The 24,700-nt window shown below is 39.9% G+C and overlaps 1 protein-coding gene across 7 annotated transcripts in view; it reads right to left on the bottom strand.

Annotated features, from left to right (window-relative positions):
- Positions 1-24,700, bottom strand: part of SCUBE3 (signal peptide, CUB domain and EGF like domain containing 3) — a 139,969-nt gene that overhangs the window by 92,677 nt on the left and 22,592 nt on the right. For all 7 annotated transcript variants that reach the window (XR_006416138.1, XM_044444775.1, XM_044444778.1 and 4 more), the window contains exons 2-3: positions 16,953-17,075; positions 15,645-15,770 (exon numbers count right to left, since the gene is read on the bottom strand). Coding sequence is in view for 6 of the 7 variants with exons in the window: in XM_044444775.1 (XP_044300710.1) it covers positions 15,645-15,770; positions 16,953-17,075 (249 nt within the window). In the remaining variant the exon portion in view is untranslated. The remainder of the gene's footprint in view (positions 1-15,644; positions 15,771-16,952; positions 17,076-24,700) is intronic.

The raw sequence follows: 24,700 nt of genomic DNA, 5'->3' as shown, positions 1-24,700 counted from the left end.
GGAAAAAGACGCACTTTCCTCCTCTATGGATCCTTAGTACCTTGGATCAGAGAACAGAAGAAAAATGCTACTAGCCTCTTTTCTCAACACCCACAGAGAAGGCAAGAGGCCCAGTGCCAAAGAAAACCTTCCGTGAACTCGAGCATTGCAAGCCCAACACCTAAAGTGGAAAGCTGAGCCCCTCTCGGACATCAGCAGTGGGGCCATGCAGCGGACTGCGGAAAAGTCAGAATAGCAGGTCGATGACAGCATGCAGAGAAAAAGAATTCCAGATCAGACCCAAATACCTGAAACAAATGTCTAAGGGGCTAATTAAAACACACATATTGGCTCATATGCACAGAAAAACCAAATGGACTGTCATGCATGGCTTCTTGCAGCCAGACACCTCTACTGCCAACTATTTCAATTGTATCCCTAAAAATGGCCATTTTAACAGTTGCTTAACCTTCATGATAAAAACTAAAAATGCCTGACAATTTCAACTTCAGTTTCAGACAACAAATCCATAACCCCTATGTCTTCAAAGGAAGAATTGAAGGTTTGATGGCTGGCAAAAAGCCTAGAACAGAAGAAACTCTTCAATAGCTTGTTAAAACCTATTATTGTAAAACAACATCATGCTCATTTGGAGCTTTGACTCATGAGTTTTTAGATCTTGATACATAAAACTATCACTGAAAAACATGTACATAACTTCTAAAAGACAAAAAATGAACATGACAACACAGCATGGAAGATACAAAGAAAAGTGAGAGTTCTTTCAACTGTCTTCATACCTCACAGTAAAGAACTCTGCATTTTAGGAATAGAAATGCTCACAATGTCAGTTGAAGTTGAATCAAGAACTGCTAACCCTATAACTAGAAAGTGCTATTCCTATAACCAGAAACCAGCAGTTTTTGTCTGCTGCTGTCCTCCCTTGAGCTGAATGAAAAAGCATTTCTCAGGAGGCCAAGACCTGAAGAATATCTACCAAGTCCATTTCCTATTTCTTCTTCAACAGCTTATAAAACCCAGCGCTGACAAGGGTTGCTAATGACAGGGATAGACTACAAGCTCGTCTTTACAGTTCGTGGACTGGCAGCAGTCTGTGGGAGATTTCCTGCCAGTCCATGGTGGGGCCGCATCCCATTTGCTGCAGACCATCGTGGGCGCTAGCTGTGCTTCACAACTTCTTCCTTGGTTGGCACTGTATTTGTGGGGGGTACACTGGTGCTACTGGGGGGGGGGGGCAGGGAGGGGAGAGATGGCTCGGTGGGAGCCACACTGTGCTGATAGGGGTATTTTGTTGGCTTTTTTTGTTGCTCAGCTTCTGGTTGTTTTGTAGATTTTTTTTTTTTTTTTTTGGTATTGTACTTGGAAACTAATACACAGAATACCGTATTATGCATATGGTGCTTTTTGTTTCTGCTTCCCCCAGGTATTTTTCCTGTTTTCACCGGTCCCCAGCTGTGCAAAAGTTGAAAAACACCAATATAGTGGGAATGCTGCAGAAGGGCTCCCCTTCCTGAACTACTCTCTGGATCAGCACAGAGATACCTGGTTGAGAAGACAGATAAATGGTCTTCGATCGGGAATCCTGATATCACATCCCATCTCCAGAGGCCCTCTGTAACATTCCAAATTTAAATAGCCAGGCAGCATTCAATTGTTAAGCTCCCTTCCACATGGGCATTCCAAAAGCAAAACTGTGAGGTTGTATAGGGTGTCGTTTGGCATTTCAGACTCACGTAAATTATAGTATCATTGCAAATACAGAAACAAAATGCAATTTCCTCCTCTGTCCCGACACAGCTGAAAGCATTTCCTTGGAAATAAGCATAATTTCAGTGTATGAGAAGAAGAATGTATTTTAAAAGTAAAAATAATAAATGGGCATTTGGGACCATGCATGTACCCAACAACCAAGCATTTTAATTTTTTTTTTTTTTTTAAATAAAAATCTGTGGTGATGCCAGGCGTATCTACAGCTGCCCCTATTCACTGGATGGACTGGGCTGTTGAGCCCAGAACCTTGTTGCAAGGCCAGTCTGCACTCCTGCAAATTGTGACAGTGAAATGGGATGCAAACTAAGAGCAGGTGTGTATTCTGTAATGCTTCTGTAGGAAATATTCAAATCCCATCTGGTCCACAAAAAAGGTGTTTGGGGAATGCTCGCCTTAGTTCTCTCCCCTTTGATGTAGGAGGTGTAGGCTGTTCAGGGGTGCTGAGAAGCTTCCACTGTCTGCTCAGTTTTGTCATTTAGTCCATGTTGATAGTACCTTGGGAAGTGCCAAAAACAGGAAATTCCCTGTGCCCAGGAGGTGTGATTCTTGCCATTAAAAGGGACAAGCCAGTCTTTTTTTGAAGCCTGCTAGTACTTGGGGGACATCTTGGGCAGCAGATCTCTTCTAAAAAAATCCTGGGGGATTGTGGTGTGAAAAGAGGGAAACAGTCCCTTACTGCCATATATATTCTCCTGTAGGTTTGCCTGGAGCCTTGCTGTCATCCTTTGATGGCAAGGCTTCGTGCAAACTGGGCAGGGAGGGGGCTGTATAGGCACTGAGCTGACTGGGGTGGGTGGTTTTGCACCCAGTAACCACCCAGAGATATTTGGCTGTGGGGCATTATAGAAATGAAATGAAGAAGAATGTACCAGCCTGCCCATGTATCACTGAAGAGATCAGTCCCAGCAGTGCTAAAAAGCCTAGTCTCCTAAGAGAAAGGGGCCAGTACCTGAGAAAGCTCAGGTGAAACTCTTACTTCAAATAAAAGGTTTATTTGGAAAAGATTTTTGTGTGAGTAGGTGAAACACCTAGGGCTTCACATATGTTTTTTGCAGGTTCCTGGCTTTTTGAGGGGATGTCACTGTGACCTAGGGTATCTAGCCATGGAAAAGTGAAGCCAGCCTAGGGCCACAAAAATCTCTAAAGATTCTCCTGCAAAGGGTACTTTCCACTCTCCTGAATGCTTCCAAAAAGGATTGCAAAAGCAACACTTAACTGATACTTTTGTAAGGTAGGGAGGAATGGAGTAAAGTTAAGGTACAGCCAGTGCAAAGTGGGGAGGGGGGATGGCTTTTCCAAATGTCCTGTCCCCATGTGCTGCTTTGGCTTTTGGGGATGATTGGGAAAGGGGTTTGCTCACTAGCTACTTGGCTCAAGTGGTAGGCCGTTCAGCCTTTCTTGTTAAAGGGCTCTGTTTGCTGGGAAGGAAGGGCAACCCGTCTTATTTTGTTGCCCAAGTTCAGACAACATTAACTCCTAGAACAAGCCATGGGCAACTGGGACAATTTAAAAGCCACTCCAGGGTGGTTTGTAAACCACCCCTTGAGAAGAGTGCTGCATTTGGACAACAGGTTAACCCACCTGGTTTATAAACCATGGCCGATTATCATGTCATGTGAACCAAGTTAGTATCAGACCTTGAGAGAATAGTTTAAGCTGTCATTGAGACAACTAAAGGGGTTCAAATACAAGAGGAAGTGTGAGACTGAACAATGATAAAAACCAAGGGAAGCATAGATTGAGCATATCAAGTGTTATGCTCAGGAATTTTCCTTGTCCTTACTATTCCATGTATATGTATATTTATCATCAGCTAGATTAAACTATGGCCAGATTGCATCAGATGACTGCCACAAAGCAAGAAATGTTTTTGTCTATGTGACTGTGTGTGCATTTTTGTAATAACACTTTTTTATCTTAGGCAAATTAAGCTTTCTGAAAACCAATAAGCTGATGTAAAACTCTCACTAAGAGAGAAAATGTTATTCCTTAATGTCCTTAACTTCAGCCCAAAAAGACAAAGCTCCAACTAAAACCAGTAGCTACAATGAGACTGCAGACCTAATGCCTATTTTATTAAAGGCAATACAGACAGCAAAAGACATCCTCCTCAACCCCCAACTATCTTTGATTTAGAAAAGAGCTAAAATTCCTCTCTGGGTTCAAAAAGTCATTCTGAATCTTATTAGGGATAAAGTGTGGTATGATACTAGAATTTATTCTACCAATAACCAAGTTTCAAACAAACCACTAGCGAAGGAAGTCTGTAATACTCTGGCTGTACCAACAGACCCCCATTTTGCCCACTAACACTTTATTCAGCATGAAGAAGTCAAGCCGAAGGCAGTCTATAAAGTATCTTCTTTTCACAGTTAGGACTGCTGAGACATACCAATTCCATAATCATCTGAAAGAGGAATTGATCAGCAACATGATACAAGATAGCAACATAGTCCCCTAGCCATATTGCAGTTATCATTTTCATGGGCAAACTGTTGTAAACCGTCCCAAGACACCAGTAGATGGACAGTCTATAAAAGCTTTAAGTAATTAAATAATTAAATCCTAATACTTTTATTCAGAAAAATGTCTCCATTCAATGGGTTTAACCTCTAGAAGAAATGTGTTTAAGATTGCACATTTCAATCAGTAAAGGACTCTGTTTGGTGCGCGTTTAGGTGTCCCTGTCCTCACTTTTTTGTTGTGACATACCATCAAGTTTCTCCAATTTATGGTAACCCTATCAATGAATGCCCCTCTAAAATGACCTGTCTTTGTCTCTTGTAAACTCAATGCTGTGGCTTCCTTTATGGATTCAAACCTCCTCATACTTGATTTTTGTTTTGTTTTGTTTTGTTCCTTCAACTTCCTATTGAAGTCTGGGCTCAATTCAAGGTGCTGGATATTACCTATAATGCCCTAAATGGCTTCGGACCAGGATACCTAAAAGAACGCCCTTTTCCCTATATGCCCTCCTGCCCCCTAAGATCGGCAGCAGAGGCCCTCCTTCGGGAACCCTCTTTGAAAGAGGTCAGGAGACAGTACTCGGAAGAAAGCTTTCTCTGTGGTGGTGCCCCGACTATGGTATGCGCTCCCTAGAGAGGTCCGCCTGGTACCATCATTATATGCTTTTCGGTGCCAAGTCAAGACCTTTTTATTTGATCAATATTTTAATGTTAACCAATTTTAATTGTATATTCATTCATTCATTTTAACCATTTTTATGTTCAGTTCATGGTATAGCCAATTTATTTTGTTTAAGATTCATAATATTCTGTAAGCCATCCAGAGATGACAGTGATGGACAGCCTATAAATTTCCTAAACAAATAAACAAACTTTCCTTAGCAGGATTGTCTTCTCCAGTTAGTCTTGCCTTCTCATGATGTATCCAAAGTACAACAGCTTCAGTTTTGTCATTTTTGTTCTGGCTTGATTAAATCTAGGACATACTTGTTATCTTTCTGACATTCCAGGTTGTTTCCAAGCTCTTCTCCAGCACCATGCTTCAAACATGTTCTTTATTTAATAATGTCCTCCTTGTTTAGTTTTAAAGCAGCTCCTGCTTCTCCTGGTTAATGGCCCTTTAATTAGTCATTTCTTATTCCCCCAGTCAACAGCTTTATAAAACAGCCCCTTACAGGTCACATCTGCTCAGAAGTAGACCCAAATTAGTTCAATTAGACTTTCCCTGAAAGTGCATATAATAATGCAACTTCAGACAGTATTTCCAGCTCTCTCCCAGGCACCATCTCTGATGTACAATCCAAACAATCCCACTTTTCACTTTATTTTACAGCTGAACCTCAGCATTCCCAGGTTGAAGTTCTATGGTTTTGATTATTTGTGAGCTTCCTATCAATATTTAAATAGGAGTTTTTTGGAGCTTTACAGTCTACTGTGGGAAATTGTAGTTTGACAGAGACATGGTCTGAACTCTCTGTAATAACTGAGTGACCAAAATGCATCAATTACAGATAAAGTTATTGCTCACATATCTGCTGTTAAATGCACCATAGACAGACACTTGGGCATGTTACAGTTTCACACCAATGCCTATAAGCTGGAGGTAATTATATGTTTTCTCTCACATCTGCTGGGAGGCCAGATGCTCAGGTTGAGAATATTAGTGTCTCCTCCATAAGTCTGACTGTTCCTAGTGCTATGCACTTGCCTGCATGTAGAGGAGGGGGGCTGATCTCAGAGAATATCAATATTAGAAAAAAGTCACCACAAAGTCCTGTGGCACTAAAACTTAATTTCTATTATCCAAATTACATTCTTGTCAAGGCCAAATACATTAATGTATTCATGGCCTTAGTTTTAAAAAGCCAGCATTCTTACACAGTATCACTGGTATCAATTGTTATTAAATCAACTCTACAGGAGGCAAAGACTGGTAGGAAATGGACCATATTTGTCATCAGGAAAGAATGTTGTTGGGGACATTGTATCACAGTCTGCAGCTACCAGTTCTTTAAAACTGCTCTAAGTATGGTAGTTGCACATTTTAAAAGAGTAAAGCATTAACTCTGGCAAAGGGCTTTAAATCAAGGATTCAAGACAAGACAGGCAATAAGCCCCTGCTAAAGTAATGATGTCTGGAGAAACAGACGGATTCTGAAGAATCTTGGCTTGGTGATTTAAAAATATGGCACACAAGTAAGAGCATATGACTGAGGATAAGAGTCTCAAATGAATGCTGTCAAGGGCCCTTTTTGCCTCTGCAGCACATTTCTCTGTCGCACACACCCTTTAAGAGCATTGGTTATGTCACTCAGTATTTCTATGATGCAGTACATTAGAGAGCTTCCTGATCACTTAAGGAAATGCCACTTCAAGCAAGTCTCCAAGCAGCAATAAAAAGAATATTCCATGCATCACCTCACATGTGAACCCCTTCTCTTCAGATAACTACCAGAGAATGGGTTAAGTGGCCAGCAGACACCTGTATGAGATGACATGAAGCCCAATTCACACTGTTAAGGTGAAGTGTAATTTAGGCTCAAATACCCTCAGTGCATCTTTGTACATAAGATATGTATGGAAACAAAACCAAGATGCACTAGTTCCAAACCTGTGGGACATGGCTGCATGTTACCAGAGAGGCAAATATACTTGGTCCTGCTTTACACAGAAGACACAAAAAGAGGGAAAGTGAATTTCTCATATTTCTTTCTTTGTTCCACTGTTCAGCTGGAAAGCATGTGTCATCTTTCTCACTTTGTAGCTCCAGACAAGTGTTGCTTAATGCTCTTGCCCTATTGTCATTTCTGCCAAAACCACCTTTGACATGGAGCTAACTTAATTTTAACAAATATTCATCTCAGCTGCCTGCTCTTTTTTTCTTTTTCTTTTGGTAGGGGGAAAAGCAGGCAGGATAGGCCCACTCCTTGGCTACTTCCAGCTGTATAAACTGTCGAGTTTAAAGCTGAGATATACATCCAAGGAACTGTGCTTAATGGAAAGCTTATGTGCAAATAATCCCCACATAATAAGCCCACTAATTATCCCTCTGTATTCACTAATTGCAATGAAATCTACCCAGTCCATTCTTCCACATCAAGGGGATTTGAAGAGGGCTCCAAAATTCAAGAAGATGCATCTTGATTAATGGGCAATATAGAAATGTATTTAATTAATTAAAATCACCTTTTCCCCCCATAGCTGCTCTTCCAGATTTAATAGACATTAATAGCTGCCTCCTGTGGTTCAAAGTAATAAGCAATCCTAAATACAGTGATACCTTGGCTCATGAACTTAATCCATTCCACGACTCTGGTTGTGAGCCAAATTTTGGTCATGAGCCAAGTCAAATTTCTCCATAAGATTCAATGTCAATAAGGTTAATCCATTCTCTATTTTTTTAATCAGAAAAATTTGAAACAAAGTGACAAAGAACAACAAAGTAACAAAGTACTGTACAGTACAGTGGAGAACACTAACCTAGGTGGGGGCAAGGTTGTTTTGAGGGAGAGTCCCCGTTCATTAGGACATTGTGGAGATCTCTTTCAGGGGTTTCCTCTCTTCTTTGTCTCTTAGCTGCAGGGTCAATTGTGGTGAAAAATCTATAGTCACTTGTTTTTTCCTGCGCTGCATAACCCTCCGGAAATGAGAGACCACATTATCGTTCATCAGATTCAACAACTTACAGTTACGTTGAGGTGGTGCTTCTCAAAGAAATCCTGGCACTCATTCCATTTTTTCATAATGGATTGTATCACATCACTGCTAACCTCTTCCCTGTCTTGCTCTTCCTCAGTGGAATCCTCCTCAGCAAGTGCCTTCTGCTGCTCACTCCGGAGTTCAGCAAGATCTTCTGTCGTCAGCTCCTCTATGTCTTCCCTGCATGAATGCAACTACAACTATGGCCATCTAGGGGGTGGGGGTGGTGAGATGGCCATGATCGTGCTGGTTGGGAGGGGGAATGGCCAAGATTGCGTCCGCCTTTCCTGCAGGAGCGTGCCCGTGATCACACACGTCTTCTCTGCACAGGCGCAACTGCGATTGTGGCCATCTCCCCACTTGGGGGGGGGGGAGATGGTCATGATCTTGGTTGCCACCCAATGCAGAGTTTGTGTCCCAAGTCAAAATTTTCATGAAATTTTTGTTCATGACCCGATTTGGTTGTGAACCAAGGCATTCGTGAGCCGAGGCACCACTGTAATGCAAAAAGAGGAAGGAAACAAGTGATTGCATGCCGGGGAAGATAGTTTGCTAGATTGTCTGTGGTTTGTTTGGTTTAAAATGTGGGACAACTTACAAATGGGCTTGCAGTGAGGGGCAAGTACCAAAACATGTGAAACTGGTATTCAGCGCTGCTGTCAGCAGAGGATTTCTTCACAGACATCCAGGGCCCTCACTCATTAGAACATGCAGGTAACTCCAAAATGCAGCACAGTTTGCCTATCACATGTTGAAATTAAATACTACCCATTATCATCTAAGGATGGGAGCCCACATAGCATCATTAAGTCCAGACTCTAAAATTACCTATCTCACTGTTTTACCTCCAGCTAAACAAAAAATCCAAGTCCTTGTAGCACCTTATCGTGACACAACTATGTTGTATTCTATAGCCTGTGATAACTATCTCAACAGATCATGACTTGGTTTGGATGATACACAACTTATCATGAATTACTATCTTACCTGGGGGTAACAAGTCACCCTGACAACCCATGGCTTACTATAAGGTCTGTACAGCCCACAATGAATTCAGATGTTGTCTGAATCTAGAAAACCAATTCCATTGTGGGTTGTGGGGGAGTAGCTAGTAGTGAGCCACTTGAAAGAGCTGCAGAAAAATCATTGCTGAACTGTCTACTGAAAATCAAGGGAAAAACGGTGAGAGAAGTAGATATACCATAAAAGGGGTGGCAATATGGTTTCCCCCTTGATCAATAATCTTGTCAACAGTTCTCAGTACCCTCTACATTTTTAATGCTTCCTTAACTCTCCAGATATTCTAGAAACCTTTCCCTCTTTTCTTAACTCATTTTTAGAGTAAACAGAGAGGAAATATAAGAAATTAAGAAAACTACATTGCTAAGGGGAGATCTTGTCACTACGTTCTTTTTGGTTTGCCTACTTTTCTGGCTCCCCCTCCATACACCACTAGTGATTTCAATTGACAAATTGGCAATTGCATGCAAATCTGCATACATGCAATATCCCGGCATCAGTTTTCATCTATGATACCAGCTGCACTTTGCCCCCTTTGACAGATGAAACAAACAAAAGTTACCAGGCTAGACTACGTATATTGGAAAACCATAAATGCATGCTTGCACAGCTCTGAAAGACACCCCACCCCTGAAAAAATTACAAACTGTGCAATTTTCTGGAGTTGAAAAAATATAAATTGCTCATTGTTTTAACTGAATTACAAAGTAAAAGGGGTAACATTTAGAGCAAGGCGGTGGGGACAATTATCACATTAGTTTTCATTTCTATTCCACCTTTTTTCCTCTTGCAAGGAACCCCAGGCAGTTTACACAGACCTCATCCATTTTATTTTATCCTTACAACAACCCTGTTAGGTAGACTGAGTAACTGACCAAAGTCGCCCAATGAGCATGGGCTCAGCGGGGACTAGAACCCAGCAGTACAACATTCTTAACCACCACATTTACAAGGGCTCTCAGATAAGACAGGTTCTGCTGAGAAAAACACTGAGATACTGGCTGGAGGACTATGGGAATAAACCTATGATAAGTCCAATTAACTGGCAGGTGCACCATGGGTCTTTTTGTGAACCAACCCACTGTGGCTTATTGGCAAGGCAGCATGCCATGACATGCAAATATGTATATTAACAGCTGTACTGAGGGGGCCAAGATGCTTTTACAGCTGAAATAAATTACTTCAAACCTGTATCATACATTTCACTAATTTTGTTTCTGCTAGAACAGAGATTCACTGGAAAATAAAACATCTCGAAGCATTTGCAATAGCATTCTTCACCATTCCATGGCTATGAATCTATATCAGGAAGAAGGGAGGAAAGAAGGCTAATGTGACACCAGGGAGGTGGGGGACATGTGATTTCCAAGAAAGCTTGAGTACTAATTTTTTATGTATATAAATTAACAAAAACAGGTTGACTCATACAAACCCTTAAATGGAAGGAACATGCAGGTTCTCCAAAGGAATACTGAAGATTTGCTTTGGCTTGGAATTTATTTGCATATTTTCCCCTTGTATTATAATGTCCCCCATATTTGCTGCTAACTCATTTGTTTGGGCAGATGTGGGGCTCACCCCTGTGCCAGCAGAGCAGGAACCTGGGGCTGCTGCACTTGGAGGCAGGTCTATCTCCTTTCTTTTCATTCAGCAAGCCACTTGGAAAAAAAAGCTGAGATCTCATGCGACAGCAATCTCTGTGGGCTTGGCAATTTTTGTTAGCCATTTATGTTAAATGAGCTAAATTATACTTGTCTCTTTAGAATAGATTAAGAAGTTTAAATTTCTGTAAATCTTACTACTTGGCTCTTCCATGGGCAATGCAAATTGAAGTTCTCACTGGTTCTTACATAAGAAAAGCAGTGGCCATAACCCAAACCACCATCCCTTCAAAATAAGTTTTTTAAAAAGCAAGCAAACAAAGTTGTCCCTATTTTATAAATAGAAACAAGCCTCTGAGCGACTTGAAATAAAATTGAAATTTCATTTTATAAATTTTTGTAGACAAATACTAAACAGGAATGTAGTGTATCAAGACCATCCTGGTAGTTATATTAACAAAGGAACAGCAGCTAACCTTAAATAGAACCTATAGAATCATACTTTAGAAAGCTAGTCAAGGGCTATCCATGAAGAATGTCATACTTGCAAATACCATTTGACACCCCATCCCACCCCCTCCCCATTTCCTATTTAGTCTTATTTTGCCTCATTTTAACCAATTCCCTCCCTCTCTCCCATGCCCTTTGGTAAATGGCATATGTTTTGTTAGCCTGTGGCTGACTGCAGGAGCAGAATGCTCACTGAAGCTGAATAAGGTTCTAACTGCACCAGGATCCATACTCTGTTATTAAGGAAGGAGATGGACTCATGTGAGGGGTCTGCCTATCTTGCTTCCATCAGTTCTGAAATTCCATGCAATGCTGGAATTGACAGTTGTTCTTTTACGGCAAGACGAAGAAGCAGTGGCCAGTCTCACAGCTCTTGAAATAGATGAAGAAATGGAAGCCTGGTCCATAACAGTCACAAAATATTCTGTGTAGTAAGATTTCAGAGTCAGACGTTTCCAGATGGAAGGCCCCTAGTGTTTCTAATTAGAAGGTTTTGTACAGCAATTAGTTTCTTCTTCCATTTTTTGTGGTAAGAAAAAAGATGGAAAGGAAAACTTAAAGCTCTTGATTCTCCTTCTGGAAAGAGCCTTTATCCATTGAGTTCCCTGAAACACTGCCTAAACCCGCATGGCATGGTGTTTAGAGTGGGACTGAAGAGTTCTAGATTCCAGTCCCCATTCAGCCATGAAGCTTACAGGACGACTTTGTGTTAGTCACTCACTCTCAGCCTAACCTACCTCACCTAGTTGTTGTGAGAATCACAAGAGTGGTGGGGGACAGTCTAAGCCACCTGGATTTCCTTGAAATAGCAAAATGGTGGGATATACATGTAAATGTAAAAATGTGATGTAAACCACCAAATTTTTCAATACACAGAAATGTGTTCCCTACTTCCAGGCCTGAGATACAGTTTCTCAAGCCTTGGACAGCACTATTACCACATCAAGAGCTCCGTACTCCCAGATCTACTGCATGGGAGTAGGATGCTGGAGCCAGATGCCTCCTGCTGCCAGAGTTTCCCCCGAAAAATGTGTTTGAAATATATAACATAGAGATCACAATCTTTCAGCATGTCACCCCAGGGCAATGAGGGTGGGAGGGGCAAAATTTCACTGAAGAGATGTTAGTGTTTAAATAACTCTGAAGAATCCCAGCTGTTGCTGCTGTTTTTACTTAAACTGTACGTCCAGACACAACAAAAGATAGTTGCATGACAATCTTTTCCCACTATGCAGTTTGACACTGGACTAGAGCAATAAAAGCTTTGAACTCAATTGCAGAAAAAGGAAGAAGCTGGGAAGAAGGCTGATGCATCATATAGGCAGCTTCAGAAAGAAGGCCCGTGCTGCTGCTCAGATTTGCACAAATCAAGCTTTGGCTGACCAAAGGAGCAATAACTTAGCAAGGAAGTATGGGGAGAGGGCAAAAATAAGAGACGCAGAGTAAAACGAATTACAGGACAGACACCTTAGCTTCACTGATGGCCTGGAAAGCTGGTATTTTTTGCACCTCCTTCCCTCTCCCCTTCAGCAGCAGGCAAGTTATCAGGCTTGTGGGATATACTTTCTTTTTTGACTTGACTTGTGAAGGTCATCATCTAGAGCTAGGTTCATAATGATGGTTTGGAAGAATGGAGAATATGTTCCTGGAACTAAGGGTCAAGGGCAGCTCTGAGCACATGCTCATCCAGGCAATTTATTTTCAGCAACAGGAATAAACTGCAGGTCTATCACACACACACACAGGCACACAATCCGTGTTGTCTCTTTCCTCCCCCACTCTCCCAAGCTCCCTTCCACCTCAGCAAACTAATTTAGAAGTAGGGAGAAGCCTTAACAAATATTGTTCTTAAAGAATTGTTAGTCAGAAATCTACTGAAAATTACCCAGTCGATCCCAATCTACCTTTTGCCTGCCCTGTTCTCATCCAAATGACACCGTTTTTCCAAGAAGCTTTGGAAAGCCAAGAAGAGGGTGCCTGCTTCCTTCCACAGTCTTGTTTCTCTTAACTTTCCTGTGTTACCAGCTTTGATGGCTTAAAAATTTTGTGTAATGTCATCATATCAATACTGGAGAGATTTATTAAAATGATAAAAAATAAAAATAAGCTCATTTAGCACCCAATTAGGCAGCAGCATAACATATGCTTTGTACCAAGGAAGCCCTGAGTTGATTCTCCTGCATCTCCAGTTAAAGCAACTCAATTAGGAGAGTGCATGAAAATTAATCCAAGTAAGTTGCAGAAGCCCTGCCACCAGCTGACAAAACCAGGATATGTGAGCCGATCGTCTGACTCCATATAAGCAGTTTCATATAGTCATGATAAGCTCCAATTGTTCCCTGCTGCCATTTAAAATATATATTTCTTATTTCAGGAGCTTAAAAAAACTGATACATAATTCCTGCAAGTACAGAAATTAAAAGAGAAAACCACTTTCTTTGCAGTCCTTAATTAAGACTGTCTCATTATTTGTGGCTGCGTATCTAATAATTTTGTGAGTCACCCTGGCTGGCAAGCAGGCAATCCATCTGCCAGCATCCAGGGGCTCGCCAGGACTTGCTGCTGACAGGCAAAGTTTCTAGGAATGCTGTCTTGAACATATAGCAACCTGTAGCAAGCTTGCACTGCTCACCTGTTGGAACAAAAGCTGAAGATAATGAGTGTCTGGACTAGGGATGCACAAGCTCCCACTGTTTGATGCCAAAGGGTACAAGTATTTGCAAATGTTTAAATTAAACACTCACAAAGAGCCAAAGGCTTTGCCAGTATTCAATTCAATAGCCAACACACACTCAAGGGCACTTAACAAAGAGTTGCTTCCTCTATCCCTGTCATCCCAGTTGACAGGAAGACAGCAGCAGGGACTGCAGGTCTCAAAACCCCTATCAGGAAACCTGTGCAATGTTATTTCCATCAACCAGGATACTTCTCTTGGCTTTGGGACAGGAAAAGGCTGAGGGGGATTGTAGGTGTCTCGATCCTGCTTGCACGTATTAGAGCAGGAAGTGAGTGCTCCTGCTCAATGCTCCTGAAATCCCTAGTCTGCATTGAAACCTTCCAATGCCACTGAGACAGTTTTGTACTGTGAATGATAACTTCAGCAGGTGGGAGTGAGTAGCATAAGCTTTAACAAGTGTATTTGTTCTTCTTCTTTTTTAAGATAGTTGATTGACATTTGCCTTTTCAGGTTTTTAGGCAAAAGAAGTGATTCACCCAGGCTTTTCCCCCACTTAACCCATCTGAAAATATTCAACTTCCACACCTCTTCATTGCTACTGTTGCCAAACTGATTTAGCACCATTTTCTTGAGACTTCTTACTCCTTTACTGCAGAATCCCAGCCAATCAGGGATCACAAGTAGAACTTGATCATGTCCACACACATTGGATTTCAGCTCCCAGAATTCCTAATCATTGGCAAGTGCTTGTGGGAACTGAATGAACAAATGGAAGTTTGTTTACCTCGAAGGAGATCTACTTTCTACTGCCCTGGTGAAGATAATACTTAGCCAGGTGAAGCAATGGTCTGACTCAGTATAAGGCAATTACCTAGCTCCATTTTAATAATCATTCACTGGAGAGAAAATTCTTTCTTTCTTCATTATGATTCCCAGATTTGGGTTGACTAGAAAGCTTTGAATAGCAGTCCTAACATATCAGAACAAATCCTAGTTTGGGAAAGGATGCCCTACATCTTTGACAATAACACATAATTTTTTAAAAGGAGAAAGTTGTCATTAATAGTTTATGTCAATAATTTTAAAATTCTTGCATAAACTGTATTCTTGTTTCTATGGTATAATCCAAGAGATTTAACTGTCTTCTCCATCCTTCTTCTGTGTCTTGGTGAATTCCCCCAACTCCACTGGAATAAAGGGTTGAAAAGTAAAGGTTTGTTTACCAACACAATATTTTGTTTCATAAGTTCTCTGGCTATTAAATTCAGCTGCCCCCTTTTTGTCCCTGGAGAAAGGGTGGTGATTAGAGTGCGGACTTTTAATGAGGAGAACAGAAACCACTTGAGAGCAGCATGCATTTCTCTGTGGGACAGAGAATCAACTGCAGTACAGCTTTACAGCTGGAGTGTTTATGCAATGCCACGTGATGGCAGAAAGTCAGCAGAAACAGTAAACTATTTGAACCAATATGCTTTTTGTATTTTCTTGTACCATATACAAGACAGAACAAAAGGACAATGACAAGGAAGAATGAATGTTTGATTCTAAGAAAGCAGGCTTCAACAGATATTTTTTATTTATCAGAGTCCATTGCCTGTGTTTGCTTTGAAGAATGCAGTGCTTTCTGATTTAATAGGTTAAAAGCCATGACACCAACCACATTAAGTACCTCTGCAGAAATGTGCCTCTCTTTTTAACAATGTCACTGAATCCAAAAAGACATACAGAGCAATCCATTGGAAGAATTCAATACTGGGATTCAGAATGCAAATAATCCATATTTCAGGCCAACTTCAGATTGCTTCAGAATTAAGAATTTTACATCTTATTTGTTTTATTTTTCTCCAACTCAAACTTATACTTATTTACTGTAAACAGCCTAGCAGTGTGTAAAGAACTTACCAAGGCAGTTATGGCCATCATGTGCCAGACGAAAACCATCATAGCAGGTACATCGATAATTCCCTGGGATATTGACACATTCGTGGACACAACCAGCATTGTCATCACGCTCACATTCATCAACATCTGTGTATAGAAATGAAAATATCAGGAATCTGGGAGAACATCAGAACCAAGAATGACCAGCTTCCCTCTAAACCAGTGCCTGAAATCTGCTGGAGACTTAAACTAGAATGTTTATGATCCCACCAATGCCTTTATGTATTTGTTTGACAAATGGTATTCTATTACAATACACTCAAAGCAGTTTAGAGCAAATCCTTGAAAACCACTAATCACTAAGGTCTTAACATGGTCCAAGACCTTACATAGTCCACACCCCATATCCTGTCAGAAACTGCCACTAAAGTTCTATACCAGTTCCTCTCAATAAAGTCACTACAGTTGTGCTCATTGTGAATTTTACATCATATACCGGATGAATGAATTGCTTCCATTGCCCAAAATAAGTCCAGAAACAGCCATCTGTTTTCCTCTTTTTGCAAGTTTCACATTCTTATTTGATCAAGAATTTCTAGGAGTCCCTGGTTTTCCCATGTTTTCAGAGTCTGGCCTTCACATTTGTGTTTCAAGATGACCTTGATAAAACAATTATTCATTGGAGAGGAAGCTTTAGAACTATTACAATGACAGCCAAATTTTTAAATCAGAATAATTGGTAAAGTCACATAAAAATAATGCCAGTCACCCATCCTTCTTGCCCCATTTAAACCCAACTGCACACAGTGATCCACTCCTTTGATTTAGAATTCAGCAGTAAAGGACCAGAAAGAAATGTTAGATCAAATGACATGGTGAACAAAATATCCACAGTGCATCACTGAGGGGAGATAAGGAATGCTGACATAGTACTCACCAAATTTTCTGAGGTCGATAGAATTATCTGAGGGTATAACAGTTAAAACTAAGCAAGCCTCAGCCTAGTCAGTGTCCAAATAGAGACAGCCTGGCCTGGGATCCCCAAGCAAGCTTATATGTTTCCCAAAGGAACAGAAGAAAGCCAATGAAATAAATAATACATTCATTTAGCCAAACAAATAAAATGAAAACTCTTCTGGAAAAACACTTCTTCTGACCATATTGGCTGAGATGGTACCAAAACAATCTTCACATTTCTAACAGACACTTAAGAAACATCACTGAAGCTAAAGCACAGCTAATAAGAACTCTGCTAAAAGTAACAGGGCTTTTTCTTTTATTTAGCAGCATAAATCTAGGCAGAGATATGGACTGACCTATTCTCCCTACCTTTGCAGTGCTTTCCATCGCCAGTGTAGCCAGATTTGCAGATGCATTTGTATGATTTGGGGGTATTCTGGCAGATGGCATCAATGTGGCAGTTGTCAGTCCCATCAACACATTCATCAATATCTGCAAAGGAAGGGGCAAAGTAATATCAGAAAAGCCTGTACTCTTGAGTTTCTTTAAATACAACACTCAACTTTTATCTTGTGAAGGTTTGAAATTTAAACCTTAACAGCAGGAAGAGCTGACTCGGCATCAGTGGGATCTCCCTTTGCTTTAGTGTTATATTCCAGAATGGTTTCATGAAATATTCTCTGGAGCAAGCGCTAACCAGTTCCCTTCTTTGTTGCACAACTGTAGCATCCAAGATAGATAATATTAGAGCATGCTAATAGAGGAAATTCAGTTAGCTATTTATGCATTCTACTTACCACCCTGGAGACCAACAAGAACTCATGTGATAGGAATGGGGTGAAAGGACCCATTCACTACCAATCAATGACAACCAGGAATGAAGCTCTCTAATGAGAAAAACACAACAGGTTTTTCCTAGCCAGATCATGCTATATACTCTTTTTGTACTGCTCAATTATTACCATCAGTGACGTAATTCATAAAGTACCTGACTAGATTAAAATATGATAAAGTCTGACCAGGTGTAGTGTGTTTTTTCTCTCTCAATCATTTTGATTACCACTGTTCTAGTGAGGGAGAGGAAAATATACACCTATCCCAAGATGCACTTACATATGGGACAAATGGCCCAAATCGGCACAAAGTTTCAATTCCATAGATTGGCTGAGAATTAAGGTGCCATTCTCAAGAGTTTCTTTACAAGCAAGCAACTCTGAAGTCCTTCTCAATGCAAACTTGGAACAAATCAGTGCTTGATACATAGCTCAAATGTGCAAGAAGCATGTATGACAGAGTTACGGTAGTTTCTTTGACTAGCTACATTTATTATACTAGACATAGCAATGAAAGAAAATTGCCTCTTATTTCTTTTTATTTAAAAAATGTTCAGCTTGAGTCTAGCTAGGATCAGCCTAATCTAAGTCCATTGAAATTAAGGTTTTTAGACACATCTGTTTGCATGGGATCAAGCCTTTTCTGTGTGTAATATAAACATGAAATGTAATAATTAACACTTAAAATAAACAATTGATATATTTACTTCTCATATAGCTCACTGTGGTTCTTCCTGCTCTCTGTAGTACACTATAATCTGTATTTTGTCAGAGAAGCTCATCTGGTATGGTGGTTTTTGCTTCAGTGCATGGAGTTGAACTACAATTGCAATCTGTCCCAGTCAGCATGATAAATTAGCAAGGATCATGGGATATATAATCCAAACTTTTGAACAATACTAGGTTGGGGAAGGCTGAACTAGAAGGTCATTGTGTCTCTGTTAGCACTACAGTTTTGTGATCCTGTGGTCAGCAACAGACACTATGGCAAATGTAACTGATCATGATCGCTTTATTTGGCTTCCATCTACTGGGCTTTGTAAATACAGTTGTTCAACTCACTCCTGCTAAACATCAACAATACAACTGATCTTTGTTCAACAAGGGATGCAATTCCTCTGGTAAGTGGTCAGATTTGGGTTGTGCCTGTCTCTTCAGTACAGACTTGTAGGTCTTCATAGCTTTTCCCTTCTTGTAATATAGGCATTGTTCACATACTAACCAAAAAGGTAAGGCCAGGGAATGATCAAAAGGTACACAATATGATTCTGTTGCTAAAGCTAAGCAGACCTGGCCCTACCTGACAGAACTCTGCAAGGAAACCATATATTGTCTGTTTTTTTTCCAAAATAAGTGAAAGAAATAAACTATTTCCGAAACATATAAGTATTAAATCATTTGGTATCTCATCAGATTTCATCACTTCAGCTGAGGTCTGTTTCTGCGCTTTTCATTTTCATATTTGTTACCCATCACTGATGTTGCAGTGAATGGATCATCTGGATGGGTTATTCCATTTCAAGTTGGTGTATTTGAGATTTTTATGCAGGAGTGCCAATATACATTTCTGAAATCCAAGTTGAAGATCAGTGTTGGACAACACCCCCCCCCCCCAAAAAAAAACCTGGCTCTGTAAGAAGATGGGGAAGGATTGAAGGCTGTCAGGAATGGGAAAATGTTTAATCTGGAGACTGTAAAGCTCTTGATAATGTTATTTTTCCAGCCAAAGTTATTATTTTCCTACATGTGTAGCATGGCATCCAAACTACATTCGGTTGTATTTTAGCCATAGCAAGACTACTAGAAAACTTTTAAATGGGACTGATGGCACCAGGCCTTAGAAGACACAAGGAAGATATGCTTAAATCCTTCCTTATTCCCTCCCAGATAGTTGCATATGCCAACTATCTTGCATTTGATTCCCAGAGGGTACTGTGTACATATCTAAATTCACTTTTAGCTACTGAACAACTTGGGGTTAGCAAAATCTAAAGAGCTGATATTTAGCAAGTTACTCTGCTTTGATCTCTAAATCCAGGTTTTGCAAGGTTTATTCCATTGAGCTTGCAGGAAAACTGACAAAGTTTTTTGTTCTGCCTCTCAACTTCAGCTCTTGAAAATATTGCTTTAATAGCCACTAGGAAAGCTTAATGAAACTAACCAGAAGAAAAGCAAAGATGAGTGATCAGATTTCAAAGTGGGCGGGCAAAGTAGGGATCAGTCATAAGTACAGTGGGCTCTTCTTCAAAGTAGTGAAGAACATACAAGTTTGTTCATCATAATCTTCAAGGAAGAGCATCACAGAATTGCCACTGACAAGAATGAAACTTCAAAGAAGCAAAGGAAACAGAAGTTCTAAAGCCAATGCTGTGATTGCCCAGATCCACCTCAACTGCTTATATAGGAGAACGTTCCCACAGTAATGACTGAAAAGCTCAGATCTTGTGTTTAGGGATATGTTCTATCCCATTGTCTATTTATTCAGGAACCACTAATTATGTGGGTTGGGTTTCAGGCTTATATATTGGTCATGTCAGCCATAAAAAATTGTTTTTGTCCACCAGAGTTTTCATTCCCTTTCCCTCCTAGCAGGGCTCTTTTGCTTGTAACTACTCCATAACAGAAATTCAATAGGTGAGCCATCAAGATGAGGTCCCTGAGAAATTTTCACAGGCTGAGTTTCTGTTATGCAGGTATTAAAAGACACTCCTGTGGTCCAAACTGAAAATCCACAGTGCAGTTATAGGCTTGATAGTTTTTTTACTAGATGAAGTAAAATTGCTCCAATACATGCTACTGGATGCTATGATAAAAACTGGAAATCAAGGGAGGAAAATCTTAAATGTTATAATGTAGTCCTTCTATTATTCTCATGTTTCCAGTATATTTTACTAGGAAGCTTTAATTTGTACCAGCAAGGCAGTACACACATATGTACCATACAAACATTTACACAATATATTCATATTTGTTATTTTACATTAGCCACAACCCAGAGTAACCACTGCACCCTGCGTCATCAATCTAGAATTTCAATGTGTCCCAAACCACTGGAGGCATGAAAAGATGTGTGATAAGGATGGAAAAACAGGATCCAACTTTTTATTGAAAGAGTCACTTCCTGGTGTGGTGATAAAGTAGCATTGTGCAATTATAATTTGGCCTGGTAGCATGCTCAGACTGCTCAGTTGGTGAGATTCTTAATTCTACACATATACTGAAGCCAAAGTGCATGAAAATACCAACATTTTTACCATGAACTAAAACTTTAAAATATGTACACTAATGCTTTTGGGGAACATTCTTCTACTCCAAGTTGAATCCCAGTCTAAGTAGTGTTGGAAGAAGGACACTTAATTCTGCTTTCCTGCCCCAATTTTGGTTTTAAAAAATTGCTACATGACTTATTAAAACATACATTGCTTCTTAAACAGAGACAAAGAAATATTCCTAGGTGGGTTTGGGGGCATTTTACTACCCAGAGCGAGATTCTAATCAATGTACCTTGGACTAGTAAAAGTACCGTACTATGCAAGTTTAGACAGAAATAAGCCCTACAACTCTCAGTATACCCTCTGCTGGAAGTTGTAGGACTCTTTTCTGTCTAAATGTGTAGGACAGTGCCCTAAATCTGCTTCCCTGGGTCAGTTTTTGCACAGATCATTGTTGACCCCATATGCTAATATTCACTAGGAAAAAAAGTGCCCTAATGGAAAAGACTGTTAACTATTTGGGGATATTGTTTGTGTCAGCTCATTTGTGTGTGTGGAAAAAAAGGGCAACAGGCTGGCATTCAGAAACACTGTTTAATACTGTGGAAGTAACAGTGTAGTAGAATACTGAAAGGAAGTGTTTTGGTCGCAGGGCTGAGATTTAATTATCAGCTGAGGACAGATTAACATTATGTAGCAGGCCCATAACTCCTGAAGCTTTTCCTCAGAAGCCCTGTCCCTCAAACCTGATGGCACTGGAGTCACTTTCTGCTGCAGAGGGGAGCATGAGGGGAGCGCGGAGTGTGTGTGTGTTTTATATGCACATTGCTAATCATCAAGACACCCTTCTTTAGCACTGGGAATCCCTGTTATCTTCAATCAGTGAAGAAAACAGAATCAAACTTGTAGACAGACTTGCTTCCCAGTGTTGTGCAATTATAACCTGGCCTGATAAAATGACTAACTCAGCTGGTACTGCCAAGATTAATAATTTCACCAAATATACTGAAGCCAAAACTAATTGCTGGTGAGTATCTCAACAACTTTATCATGAACTAACGCTTTTAAAATTTGCACAAATGCTTTTATTTTTCTACTCCAAGTGGCTGGAAAGGAGAGCACATCTCTTCTTCCAGCACTAAAGAAAAACAGTTTTTCTCTAGCACAACCTGACCTGGGAGAGAATTTCCACAAGCTGTATGGGGAATTGCCAAGGACAAGCTTTCACCTATGAGCTGGAGCATCCCATTCCTGTCCTAGAAGGGCTACATGGTAGGACTAATTCTGCAATGAAAAATGTATCCTGAGGGTAAGATTTGTCCCATTACTGGCCATGAAGATTTTTAAAAAGGCTATTTTCATAATACATACTTAAAGAAGTTTTTGCATTTCCTAGAATGATACTAAGGTTGTCAAACTATACTTGCCTGATGATGATGATGATGATGATGATGATGATAGTATAATAATACAATGAATACTCAAAAGTGATGTCTCCTAGATTTAAGCGGATTTAAAGTGTCTCTTGTAAATCCCTTTCCCCCGTTAATGGCTGTAGTCCTAAGTATACTTGGAAAAGAAGTAAATATTTATGTCCAAGTAAATGGCCGTAAATTTAGAAGATTTCTTTGACCAGCATGATTTCTTCTTGATAGCTAACAAGAGGGATGCAATGTGCTATTTGGTGCATTCCTACCCATAGTTATGGTTATGAGTATAGTTTATCATAGCAATTAAGAGGCTTGAAGCCATGAGAAAAGAGATGAAGATAGCTTTTCTTCCTTACTTCATGATCTAAATATTTGAGAAATTCAGGATTTGAACAAGATGTGTTAATTGATGCTTAGCAATAACAATATTCATGGTGAATTGAATTCTGTTTTGGTTTTTGGATTTTTTTAAAATGTCTCTTCTGTATCAAACATGAGTTAATCAATTAATTAACAAAAATATGAAATGTTTAATGCAGGTTTGAAATCTAACATCATGAAGCAGCCCACAAAATCTTATACAGAATCCATGATCATCTTGTCTTATAACCATGGAGAAGAGGTGTTATCTTTTGGTGGAGCACATGTAAAAGGTCCCTGCCTACATTTCGTCCTTAGAATTTCCAGGTCTGGGAATGACGCCTGCTTGACAAGTAGGAGAGTTGCTGTCAATCAGTGTAGACAATACAAATCTGGATGGACTGACAGTCTGACTTGATACAAGGATTTCCATGTTCCTAACAGAGATTTAGATTAGTGAAAATCTTGAGATTTCTTCTGAAAATAACCAAGACACCGAGGATGCATCTGACAATGAACTGGAATTTTTCAATCCAACTATATCACTACCCTACCCTGGGAATTTTCACTGTTCCATCTCAGACTTGTCTGTGTAAGGCAACCTTAAAGACCTCAGTTACAAACCTGTGCTCATTTGAATAATTTCCATAACCAAGATGCAGCTACTGCAAAATAGATACAGAACAGTGGTTTTCAACATTTTCACAACTGGGTAATGGCAAAAACAGGAAAATCACCTCAGGGGCTGCTGAGGCAGAAACAAAAAGCACCATACACGTAATACAGTATTCTGTTTATTAGTTTCCAAACATAACACCAAAACAATGAACATTCTCCAAAACAACCAGAAAGCAACAAAAATGCCAACGAAAGACCAAAATACTGAAATTGGAGCAGCATGGCTCCCAGCCAGATCCCACTGAGCCATCTCTTCCCACCCCTGACCCCACCCCAGCAGCACTGGCACACACCCGATGAACACGACGCCAACTGAGGAAGTGGTATTGGAGCACAGACAGCCCCTGTACTGGTCTGTGGTCAGTGGGATGCAGTTCCCCCTCAGACTGGCAAGAAATCTCCGACAGATCGGCATTGGTCCATGGACCAGGGATTGAAAACCACAGATACAGTTAATCTGTAGAGCTGACTATGAGTCTGTTTGCTCTGCATTGCATTTAACAATACACCGGAAACTAGAAAAATTGTAGATGGTTTGTTGGTTCATTAGAAAAAAATCCAAAATCATGGAAGTAATAGAAGCAATCAAGCAACAAAAGAATGACAAAACTCCTGGCCCGGATGGACTACCAGTCGAGTTTTACAAATCTTTCAAAGCAATTTTTGCTACACTCTTAAAAGACATATGTAATGAAGCATTGTTAAATGCTGAGATACCGACTACTTGGATGGAGGCAAATATCACATTAATACTGAAAGAAGATATGGATGTAGCACAGATTCAAAATTACCGACCTATATCACTATTAAATGTGGATTACAAAATTTTTGCTTCCATACTCGCAGAAAGATTAAAGAAGTTATTAATAGACTTTATCCGTCCAGACCAGAATGGCTTTTTGCCAAAAAGACAAATGAAGAATAACCTGAGAACTATCTTGGATATTTTAGAATATTATGAGATACATACCGAAAAACCAATGGCCTTATTGTTTTTAGATGCCCAAAAAGCCTTTGATAATGTTAATTGGCAGTTTATGAAACAACAGATGATTCAAATGGAGTTTGGTGAAAGATTTATGAATGCAATGTCAAGTATTTATCAAAAGCAATCGGCCAGGATCTTAATTAATGGAGAACTTTCAAACCCTATAGAGATTCAAAAGGGCACAAGACAAGGATGTCCTCTGTCACCCCTCTTGTTCATTATGACTTTAGAGGTACTGAATAGATGTGTTAGGAATGACGAGGACATCAAAGGAACTAGAATTAGGGATGAAAGTTATAAATTGCAAGCATTTGTGGATGATCTGTGGAGGAACCTTTTTCAACAATGCCCAAACTTCTACAACGGATTGAAGAATATGGTGAAGTTACGGGAATGAAAATAGAGAAAAAATGAAATTGTTAGTTAAAAACCTTACGCGAGAACAAAAAGAAAGACTCCAGGAACAAGTAGACTTGCAGATTGTTAAAAAGATTAAATACTTGGGAATCTATCTTACAGCTAAATGTACTATCTTGAAAGAAGACAATTATGATAAAGTATTGAAGGATATTAAAGGCTTTTTGGAAAAATGAGCCAATTTACAATTATCTTTGAT

Source organism: Varanus komodoensis, unplaced genomic scaffold (assembly GCF_004798865.1).
Source record: "Varanus komodoensis strain SLA01 unplaced genomic scaffold, ASM479886v1 scaffold1, whole genome shotgun sequence".
In the NCBI taxonomy this organism is placed as follows: Eukaryota; Metazoa; Chordata; class Lepidosauria; order Squamata; family Varanidae; genus Varanus; species Varanus komodoensis.
Note: the sequence above shows the minus strand (reverse complement) of the source record. Positions and strands in the feature narration are given on the sequence as shown.